The sequence below is a fragment of the Anser brachyrhynchus genome (genome assembly GCF_964034855.1).
Source record: "Anser brachyrhynchus genome assembly, chromosome: 7".
Taxonomy (NCBI): Eukaryota; Metazoa; Chordata; class Aves; order Anseriformes; family Anatidae; genus Anser; species Anser brachyrhynchus.
This window is the reverse complement of record NC_137701.1, coordinates 19,304,681-19,316,829: the sequence shown is the minus strand read 5'-3', so window position 1 is coordinate 19,316,829 and position 12,149 is coordinate 19,304,681. Positions and strand designations below refer to the sequence as shown.

The 12,149-nt window shown below is 37.3% G+C and overlaps 1 protein-coding gene across 3 annotated transcripts in view; it reads right to left on the bottom strand.

Annotated features, from left to right (window-relative positions):
• The window catches only part of CHN1 (chimerin 1), a 96,171-nt gene that overhangs the window by 52,215 nt on the left and 31,807 nt on the right, over positions 1 to 12,149 (bottom strand). The window contains exon 5 of one of the 3 annotated variants that reach the window (XM_080600851.1): positions 9,524 to 9,638. The exons of the other annotated variants lie outside the window; for them this stretch is intronic. Within the exon in view, the coding sequence (XP_080456977.1) occupies positions 9,524 to 9,537 (14 nt within the window). The 5' untranslated portion in view covers positions 9,538 to 9,638. The remainder of the gene's footprint in view (positions 1 to 9,523; positions 9,639 to 12,149) is intronic. 3 annotated transcript variants of the gene reach the window in all.

Here is a 12,149-nt window from a genome sequence, read left to right as displayed (position 1 = left end):
AAACTAAGTAGAGCCAAGATTTGATATTTCAACTTCCTGATAGTCTCTTCCTAAAGGCAAGCATTAGTACCAGCTGTTTTTTGTTTAAGAAATAGAAAACAGGGCACAGATAATGTATGTTCCTTTTGGTTTAAAAAGGGGAACATTAGATGTTTTTCCAAGAAAGAGAGATAGACCTCTGACACATCGAACGGTCTCATTGTGTCTATTGTCCATTTGTTTGCAAGCAGCAGGGCTACAGATAAAAGACTTTTCTTATTCCAAGTTGTCTGAAAAGCAATCACTCTGTCTAGTCCCCTTGGTTGCCAGTGGGGCAGAGTGGATAACAACGTGGGAAAACGGATTAAATGGTAGAGCAAATGCGGGTAGTAATAAAGGACTGAGGAGCTGAATTAGGTATCATAGCATGAGAAAGACGGGCTTCAGACTCTGCCACCTACTCTGTATGCAGCATTCATTGATCAAACAAAAGGAAGAAGTGAAGGACTGAGAGCCCATCCGCACTTTCTTACCATTTAAGAAGATGGATTTTACAGTCCAAATAAAGACTCATACAGTAGCTATTCACCTCTTCCTTCCTTCACAGGCTATTTTATGATCAGGAAAGTATCTAGCCACAACCTAAAGACAAAGGCATTATTTAAAATGCAAAGCTGCTGTGAGACCACAAAGTTAACACCCCACAGGGCTACTCATATCCTCATAAGTTGTGAGCATCTTCGTACTTTGAGCTGGGAAATCTTAAGTTCTGTACATGTGCCTGAAGGTCACTTAGACTTCATCTTCCCTTGGAGAAAAAGTGTCTTAACACACTTTGAGGCCAGAAGGTAGAAATCTCGCTTAAAATTAGGTGTCAGAATTTCAGCTATAACTTCTGAAAACTCTCACCAAATACTTAAGACTAGAGTCTTGACACTCCATAAAAAGCTACAGAAATGTAAGCAATGTTGCAACCAGGAATGTCTCCTGATCATGCTGTGTCCATGCAAAAGAAAACAAACGATCCCACAGATCCTCTTTTGGCCGTTTTCCGTGTCAAAGAAGTACAAGTATTGCATGCTGCCAAAACCTACACATTTAACCCAGAAGGTCTCTGACTCCTGAGAGAAGCTTACTTTTGGTTTTATTTATTAATGATTTCTTATTAATTGGCAATATATTCTGAGGATGGCCAGAGGACGGTGGGACTTGCCATCTTCCCAGGGTACCTGCCTGAGGAACGGCACTTGCTCCGAAACCTGAAAGTCAGCAGTAGCTTGCAAGAACACAAGATGTGTAAATGAAACCAAACACATTAATTCTTAAAAGTCAAGGTGCATTTTATAAAAAGTGGACACAAAAAATCCCCATTGTCTGATAAAACTGGGATAAGTGGCAGAGTACTGTGGCCAGAGAGAATTTTCCTGTGCCATTTGGAAGTGCAGTATTTACTGACTGACTTAAGTATGGCTTGATGAATATTAATTAGGTGTAAAGTTATCCCTAAAACCTGATCAGACCCATGGGCTGAGTGAACGTATGATAATTAAGTTTAACGTGGAAAAAAAAATGTGGCATCCTTCAGAAAAAATAAATAAATCTCAGATTTGGAACTGAAACGTGGCAACCCCATGCCAACGTAGACACAACCTCCAACTCACTTGATCAGGTAAAAAAAATAAATCTGAGCTGGTGCTGCATCATTGACAATAACCTCCCAGCAGCCTCTCTCAACTGAGACTGAAGGCTGTTTCACTGCATCATTCCCCAGACTTCCTTGTCCAAAAGGGAAACAATATTGTGCAAGGAGGATGCTGCAAATAGCAGGCAGGGAGGACCAGAGCAATGGCACCTTTATGTAGATGATGAGCAGTGTCAGGGACAACACAAGTGAGAGACAACTGCTGTAGGGCATCAGCTGCTGAGAACAATGAAGTCTGGAAAGATTATCAGCCCTTGGTACTGTAGTGGTGTGCTTTGTAAATAAATCTAAGAAAATTAAGAGAGAAAAAAAATTGTCTCAATGTCTTACTTTAACAGCTGATTTTAACCATCTCAAATTGTGAACAAAAGTCAGCTGATCAATAAATACGCAGTAAGACCACTTAACACTTTGGATCACACAATGTTTTTGATGAATGATAGATCATTTGAAAATAACATCCGGTTTTGAAATGAAGCTCCTGTACGATACATTCTTAGTACTGTGCTTGCATGCCCTATTCCATTTAAACTCGTTAAGAAGTCCCTGGGATTGCTGTGATGATTGGATCAGAATCAATACCAATATTTTGTGTAATGTTTACTGCCTTCTCTACCTGATAAAACCTTGGAGCTTCCTGGGAAAAGAATCATTGTGGTTAATGATTAAGACACGTTTAAGCCTCTCTATATATACACATATGGGAAAGCAATAAGAGCCTAATATTTTCTCTTTAAAAGAAAGTATTACTTTAGAAACCTGTTGACATGCGTGAAATAAACACCTTCTGGAAACGTTACTAGTGGGAATGTTAGTAACTTTCACAGCTTCACATTAAGCAGATAGTTTTGTTCCTTTAACAAAAATTTTGAAAAATGTTCTCTATGAGTTACTTCTACAGCATGACTCCATGCTACTGAGATCTTTTGTATTCCTTTAAAGCAGAACTGGGTTTTAATTTTTCTAAGCTAAGCTATCAACTCTCACCAGTGTCTGCTCAGTAAATTCTAACTGTGCATGCAAATTTTACGCATCCCAAGTATAACATTCTTACTGTAGGTTATACCCAATGTTTCTTTTCTGGTAAATTTAGAAGTAGAACAACGTCGGGTCTGGAATGGAAATTTCACTATAATCATTACAACTGAGAGAGAACTGCCACAACACAATGCTCAAACACGATCATTTTGGTTTCATTTACAACACTTTTTTGAGGCTTAAGTTACTTATGAGCCCCTTAATTCTTTTTGCTTGTACAGATGCTCTCATACTAAAAGTAACTTGCTTTTAATTGATCTTGACAACACAGTATTAATATTTTTATTCAATATATCAAGAAAACTTGAGTGCAAGACATCAAGTGAAAACCCAAAGAAATCTTGTTATCATTAAATAGCTTTTCAAGTGCAATTAACTTACCAATACTTATGCCATTCTGTTACCCTCCATTATCTGCTAGGATGAAAAAAAACCTACACTTTTCTGGAGAGGGGAGTGGAGAAACATTGCTTTGTTATTGTTCCTACATTGTTTTTGTCTCTAAATATAAACTTAATAGGATATTATTCAAGAACTCAAAGTTTATATTTAAAAAAAGGGGAGGGGGGGATTATTTTTAAGTTTCCTTTAGATTAAAAATAACTACAGGAAGATTTCTTTTCCAGAGAAATTTTGTCAAACCTGATTTGTCTTAAACCACTGTTGATCCCAACCTTCAAAGCAGGCTTACTCAACTTACTTAAAGCTATTACACTATTTGCTACTTACTTAAAAGCTGTTTTCTCAGTGTGTTCTACCTCTGATCTTCTGGTAATCACTCACCTTTTTTTTTTTTTTTTTTTTTTTTTAACAACAGTGACATTCACCAACTGCTTTCTAAACTGATTTTTCCTCAAAGCTACATTCCTTAACGATGAACAGGCATAAATATACAAAATGAAAAATTCACCAACATTTCTAAAAGGCAAAAAAGTGAAGCTTTCTTATTGTCACGTGTAACAATGCAACCTATAAAACAATGTTTGTGTGTATGATAATACAAAAGATTCACCAACCTAACAAACTATTAACTGTACGGTCACTGAAACAACTAAAAAAGCCATAGGTGACTCACTGGCAGCAACATATACAATTACTCCTAGGCTCAAAATCTCCCATGAAGCTCTTCTGACACCTATGGCAACATCTGATGGCTCACAAGGCAAAAATCCTTTGTGGAGAAGACTTGTGAAGACTGGATTGTACAGAAAATAAAAGGTGTTTAAGTCCTAAAATAGAATTTTTTCATCTACAGATTTCAGTGCCTGCTGCCTCCATTTTCCCACAAAGAAATGGAGTGGTTAAATGAATTGACCACAGTGACAGGTGGGTCACCAACATCACAGTGCAGCCTCCCTGGTTCCCACACGTGCAGTAAAGTGCTGTTAGACGTGCCCAACCCGTGGTGCACACGTACAACCACTGGTACAACCACTGGCACATCCAGGCAGCAAAGAGACTTTGGTCAGAGCCAGGAACCAGTTCTCTGATTTGTTAGGGCACGACAGTGCACAGAGGGAGGCAGCATATGGGGCACTGACTGCGTATTATGATGTGTAACATGACATCTGCATGCAGTACGCTGCATATACTACAAAGAATTTAGGACATTACGTGCTTGACAGTTGTTCAAAGGAGTATAAATTGTCCTGCATAGTAGCTGTTAAAAAATAAAATGCTTTATACTGGGAAATCTTTTCAAATAAAGTTTCATTTTAATATACCAGACTAAAATCTGTAAACTTTTTATGGGAATGTGTTCAATGTTGTGTTATTTTCAAAACAGCGTTGTGTTGCTAATGAATAAAAATTAACTGTTCTACATGGGCAACTCCCCTTAATGTCTCTTGACCATGACTACATAAATAAATGATAGAAGAATAGTTTAATTACTGTATTGCAGCATTTCCCCATCTATAAGGATTTAGTTCTCTTAGGGTGATGCCTGATCTGCCATTAAAATGCTTTGTGAATTAACAGTGGGAGAGAACAGATGATAAAAACTCATTGTAAAATAATATTCCCACTAAAATTATGTATCATACCATGGATTTTTCATTTTAATAGGCCTCAGTGAAACAGAATAACTTTAAAGATTCCATCCAGCTGCTGCCCTACCTTTCTGAAAATGTACATAATACATACAAAAAAATACATGTGCACACACACCTAGTTTGTGTGTTTAGGTATTGCCCGAAATAACAGAAATTTCTGGGCCACTAATAGATCAGACTAACAACTTTTCTATTTTTATATTCTGGTTTTCTAGAATATAATTTCATCCTTGGCACAAGTGCAGTCGTAAGTGGGGCAAACCTCAATTTATTACTGAAACTGTTAGACTCCATTTACTCAAGTTATAAATGAAAAAAAAAAAGCTTGATGCTCTTCCTAGCACCTATGAAAACAGGACGAACTACACTAAACTCAGAAAAGTTACATCAAAGTAGAAAAGAGGGAAAAGGAAGAGGAAAAGTGGGACAGATAATGTTTATTACTGTCAGTTCTTTTGGTGTTTGAATAATTCATAAATGTTGTGATGAAAACAATTATGAGATTAAACAACAATATGAGGCTATTGTGTGTTATTTTGAAAACCTATTTCTAAAGCATCCATAGTATCTACAGCTGGAGGACTTTTTATGTTTACTGATGAGGCACAGGAAAAAAGTTGTTTCTCAAAGCACAAAGGTTTATAAATATGTATATCAAAAGCATACAAAAGAAGAAGCCAACCAAAGGACTAACTTGAAGATAGGCTTCTATCACTTTCTAAGAGCAGTAGAGCAGAAAGGCACTCCAGTAGAACCTGTGGATGACAGAAAAGAAATGCATCCTTTTGAAAGGGAAGGAATGGGGGAAAGGAGGATCGAACAGTGTATGCTATGGACACAGATACACAATTTGATTTTCAATTGACCGCATTATAATTTGAAATTTTTGCTTCAAGTCTGATAGCACCTAGAAGCTTCAGCCTGGGCAGACCCTAAGAACAGTACAGTACAATACAGGTTCTTGCTCAGGAGCTCTGACTGAGGGTGGTCTGGGAGATGGGGCTCAATTTCCAGTTCTTTGTCTAGGCTATTTTTAAGAGATCCTAGGCTGATGTACTGAACAAACATGTGAGACAACACAGGAAGGAAAATACTCTTCCTAATGGAGAAGGAAGCAAAGCATGGAGAACAAAAAAGCTTTGAGCTAGGTCATATGTGAAGCCAAGAAGTGAACCCAGATCTGAGCTCCATGACGGTGCCTCACCACAAACCCAAATACCTTCGCTGTACACCGGGTTACAATAGATCTTCGTGGCTCAGCAGAAGCTACAGTCAGAGGTGAAGGACATGGCATAAAATGAACATGAGTTACATGCACTGAATGCAGACAGCTCTTGGACAAGCTACCAAAAAGTTCACTCCGCTACCAAAGCAGTACTGAAGTACCTCTGAGAAGTACTGAACTTATACGAGCAGGAGAAAGTCTGCAGCAAGCTGAATTGCCAAAGATAAATTAGACACTCTAGCCAAAAGAAAACAGAGCTGACAACAACAACAGATGGGAAGAGGAGGGAAGGAGAACAGGAACACAGCAAGAAGACATGAACCATAAGGAAAAAAGCATTCTAATCTGTGGGAAGGCCTAGGTAGCCAGTTAATTACTCATTAAGGTTAGTAGCTATTTATTATTATTCTAAATACTTAAGCGAAGACATCTCGGTAGTGCCCAGCTGCACTTACATAAGACAGACAGCACACAGGACAGCTTTGTTATTTACTGGTAGCTGAACATTCCACTTTACTGACAAAGTAATAGAGTATATTATTCAGTACAAAATTTTATATAGAAAAATAAACTTCTTTTACATGGAATATCATTTAAATAGAGGTCCAATTGTTTTATTTCAGAGCATAAAAGCGAGCTCCAAAATTTATCAGCATGCTCCTTTCCCTGGGGCAAGCTCTAGCTCATACGATGTTTCCAGCCAACAGGATGACAGCTTTAGTTTCAGTAGAATTTAAGCCTTCATAAAAGAAATATTTGGCTCTTCACAAGGAAGAAAAAAAAAAGCCCAGCATATCAGCTGGCATACCTGCTATGTTAGCCTATTAAAATAGCTTTAAGCATAAACCGTTTCCTCCATCTAAAAGAAGCTTTAGATACCTTAGTGGCCAATTTTTGAAACACTCACCTGAATTCTGTGCCTATGCAAGTGTAACGGCCTAAGCCTCCGGGAGAAAGAAGAGTTCTTCCCCGAGAGCTTCAGCCCGCCACAGAGGAAGCACTCTTTCATCATTTCACACAGAATAAAGAAAAATGATCTGATTAAAATGGGCCAGGCTGAAACAAACGTACCCCACAGATATGTTTGGTCAGGTTTTGGAGCAACTCTACTTAGCCCAGCTAAGCTTTAAGGTTGTGTGTGTGCACGTGTGTGTATATACACACAGACGCTTATGTGGACATAGTTTCCCATGTTTCTCAGCTGGGGACCAAGAAATTTTGTGTAAATATTCTAGAAAGGTTCCTAGAAACTGAATTCAGCCCTTGCTACTGCCAATCAATGCCTGGTGCAGAGCTGCAAATTGGGTAAAAAACATACAGAGATAGAAGGATGTGCAAAGTTTAGCGTTGAAAAAGGTCTTTGTATTTTTTTTCCTACCAAGCGACATGATGTCAGAATACTGTTACTAAGGTAAAGTGAAGGGATGCAGTCAGCTACCGTTTTGCTGGGTTCCCTCTCTCAGACTACTTAGAGATCATCTCTGGATTCAGGACAAGGTATGACCAAATTTTGCTACATTGATAATTAAAAAAAAAAAAAGTAATTCAGCTATTAGCAACGAAAGTTTTTTCAAACATTTCTCTTTCCCCAATTTCTCTCCTGTGTCCCAGCCTGTATAACTAGGCTTCCTAGCAGAATGCAGGCATGCAGTTTTGACCTCTGAAGTCAAGAAGCCTTTTGCAGATGTTGAATTTTAGATGGGTAAGTAATCCCAGGGCAATCAGTGTATGTTCTGGAAGGGAACTACACACGTGTCCCAAAAGAGCTCACTGAAAACGGACAGCATTCAGCTATCAAAGCGATTGTCCTCTGAAATTAAAAAGGTTCATTTGCAGCATTATACTCTAATAGCCTGCCAATTATGACTCCTTTTAAAATATTAGTGGCTAGTTTCTTAATGCAATTTCATAATTTAGGAAGAGAGGATATATGTATCAATTTCTTGCACAATACATGCAGTTGGTTGACTAAAATAAGGATTACTAATTTTTGACATTTATTTTGCCTTAAGAATTCTCTCTTGGTGCCACATAATCTTTAATATGCCCTAGCCCCCAAACATTAAAAAAATAACCAAAAAAAAACCCATGACTCATAATCACGGCTAACATTATTACCTTTTTTTAATCCTGCTGCAGAACCTTATTTCAATTCATTCTCAGTATCACAACAATAGAATTTGCAGGAAGGGAAACCATGGTAACCAACTAAACGTGCTACAGCAGATATCTGCTCAAAAGAACACGCAGTACCATCACACTTCAACGCCTACCGCTAGTACAATCTCTACCCATTTCCTCTTTATCCTCATCCTAATTATTAAACAAGCTCTCAACCACAAAAGGCTACATTGCAAACCATGTCTTATTGTTACTGTCATTTGCTATACGTCTTAGCATTAAGCACTGTACTACTGTTTTGCCACATTTAAAAGCAGATCTAATACCTCCAGGAGTTAATTAGGAATTTTCAGTTTTCATCCATTTGGAACATCTAATTAACAATAAAATGTATTTTATACGTTTTATAGTCACAGAGATGTCCTGATATATACGGACACACGTGTATATCTAAAATAATCTTATGACAGTCCTTTTTTTTTAAACCTCAGGGATGCAAAAAATTTTCATTAGCATTCTCTGATTAATTAAATAGTAAACATTGGTGATTTCTGTTGTGCCTTTTTTTTTAATAAACTGCAAAAAAAATGCATTCATGATTAAGTACATGCGTTAAAAATAGGGTGCCAATCTGATGCTCTCATTTGTGTTTACGTTTCATTCTATTTCATTCGGTTTCTTAACTGATACAATTTCACTGGCCTTCTTAGGCCCTGCACATGAATTTTATCTGAAGGACAGCTTTGGTTAAATATTCAAACTCACACATTAAAAAAAAATAAAAATTAAACTATCATTTTCTTTTTCCATAACAACATACTTCTACCTCTGTTACAAATTTTGAAAAATTTGTTTTCTGAAAACCTCTTTTGTTTCAAATTTTGATTTAAAAGGTACTCTACCTTAAAATCATGAAGCAAACTAATTGCACAATAACGGTCAAAAGTGGACAAAAATAGCTCATCAGATGATCAAACTGCAGCTTCTTATGTAAAAGGCAAGCATATTTTATAGTAACTCACAGGCAACATAACTGAGAAGTTTTTTTGGGGTGAGAATCACTTGTTCTACCCTATTAAAGAAAAATAAATATTCAAAATCTGAACTCAGTTAACCATTCCACAACACTGCACTAAGAACATCCGACTGACTTTGTTAAACCTGTGAAAGCTATTATTTGTCCTGTCCTACATGAGATCATTTAATCTGTGCTAGGCTACGTCTGTAGCTACTGCAGCTCAGGAACAAGTCCTTTAGATTTACTAAAGTTAGTTCTATAAAAGCATCAGAGCCTAATGTTCCATAGTGGTCCAAAAAATCATTTGGAAAGGCTTAGAGAACAAAGAAAGAAAACTTCACAGTCCACTTCATCCTGAACAGGATGTGCAGTTCTGGTCCCCTCACCTCCAAAAGATCATCACAGAGTAAGGGAAAGGCACACAGAAAGATGAGAGAGATGATGAGAGGTATGGAACAGCCTCACTACAAAACTTGAACGTATAGCCTCGGGCTCATTGACCTGTCAAGAGAAGAATAAGAGGGACATGCCTGGCATGGAAAAAGTAAATGGGGATCAATTATTCACTGTTTCTCATAATACAAAAACTAGGGAGCATCAAATGAAGTTATGAGATGGAATCCACAAAAAAATGATGCTTTTCCCCATCAAACATAGTTAAGGCATAGGACTTATGCTACAGTTGCGGACAGCAAGATCTATGAGAGTTAATGCATTCAGAATGCCACTATACCAAAAAAATAAAAATAAAAAATCTCCATCGAGATCCTGAAAGAATAGCAAATGTAACAGTTCTGCTCAGAAGTCCCTGAACAGCAATCTTCGGAGACTGAGAGGGCACAGCACACCAGAGAACTACTACTATATATTCATCTTGTTTGCATGCTTTTCTTTCAACATCTGCTGTTAAAAGGTATTAGAGAGTGGATACTGGACTGGACTATGTACTGTATCCAGCCCCGTGTATTCATAGTCAGGGAACTTGCTGATATAGTTACAAAGGTGTGTAACTGGGGATAAACTCTTTGCAAAGAATTAACCAGATCTCTTCTCAAATCTGCTCCGTTTATGATGACTTAAGGTATCCCTTAGAATAAGCTAAAAAAGTGAAATGCAGAAGAGCTGCGCTAGGAACGGAATGGCACCTCAGGGAGCTTCATGCACCAACTGCATTTGGATTCTGAGCTCTTTGGCTGTAGCTGAGCGCTGCAGCTTCATGTGATTGTCCAATCTGTTCCAGATTTCACAAAAACATGTTTTTATGTCTGTGAATTCTGTCTGCCTACAAAGGAGTTATGACTTGTGGTGTTAACAGTTTATCCGTTATCTTCTAGAAAGATTAAAGCTGTTTAACAAGTGGAAGTCTTCAGTGCAGAGCAAAGACAATCCAAGTACTTCTGGAAGATGCCCACGGTAAGTACAGTCTAGAAGGGAGCAAGCAATGAGGATAGACACAAAATAAGAGAGAAAGTGGGTGTTTTTCCCCTAAAATATACCCCTCTATTACATGATCTTGTATAGTAATTTCAGAAGACAAACAACCACTTCACAAAGATGAGCTAAGATACATTAATCTCTATTAATTTGCAGCATAGAGAATAATGCACTCAAAAATATGTTCGGATAGTCATAATAAGGAGTCCTACCTCTATCTCTTGGTGTAGCTTGCTTTGTAGCCAAGATTTTATTTGGTGTTTTTTCTAACTTCCAATTAAACTACTTCAGTAACTTTACCCATATAGCAGATACCTGATGTTGAAGTAGATTAGGTATGATGTGTTATAAGTAAATCAATCAAACAACAAACACCAAGGTATTTTTGACAGAGTCAGAACCACACTCATTGGGAATATTGTTATATTCTGAGTATCTAATTCCAGGGAGAGGAAAAATGGAACCTCAGCAAAACTCTGCCTTCAGCCAGAGGGAATGCAGACTCATGCCATACTTCTCAATAGAGAGAGAAAAGAAATCTCTCTACTGCAGTTCACAGAGATCTTCCACCTAAAGTATGAAAGCAAACAAAGACCCTCACTCATAGATGTTAAAGGCCAACAGCAAGACAACAGAGCATTACTTGCTGTGAAACGGAAAGCAGCATTCTAGAACACAACCCCTAGTATATGTGTAATCAAGCTCGAGTAATCATGCCTGTGCTCAAATGTAATGAAATGGCTACAGCATGTTGCAGGTTTAGGTTGAGGTGTTTTGCCAAATGCTGAACTTCTTCAGAATAAGGAAATAACAACACCTTTGCTATCATTTCAAACTATTTCCCAAACTGATCACCAACAGCTATACATTCTCTATTATATTGGCTATAAAAACAGTTTTTATGGCTTTCAGAAGGGTTTTCCGGTTTGAAAAAGATACCATCAAACCTAGAAAAGACCCGTCTTTTGTCTTGCTGGACTGGAGGAGCATTTGTAAAACAAACTATGCTAGTGCATCCTGCAAGATGCTCAGTAGCTTCACCAGTCACAGGCCCTGTGCCTTCTGTATCATCACCAGCAAACAGCAGGAGTTCTTTGCCTCCAAGATCAGTGTTAAGACAACTGTTTTCTTTTTAGTTGTGAATGAATATTGTAAGAGCAGAAGTAGAGGTAGTATTAGACCCTAATAAGCAATACCAATTCATTCACATTGCAAATGCAAATCAGTATGAATGTTAATAATGTTTCTATTTGGAATCTGAATACTACAGAAACAAGTATCTTGGTACAACATACATTTTCTTTTTTCTGAGAAAGAAAACTAACTTATGTCAACTTAGTATTCCAGGATATTTTTATTTTAATCATAATCTTATTTTACCTACATAAAGCTTTCAGTAACTGTATTTTCTCTTTCAATGTTTTCCTGTACTACTTCAATTTAAAACAGTGTGGAAAAAAAAAACATTTCCCATTTGACAGCTCAGACCAAAATAATCTCAATTACTTTAAAAGTAATTATACTATTTAAAATTTACATATTTTAAATATGTAAATATTTATTATCTGATACTATCTG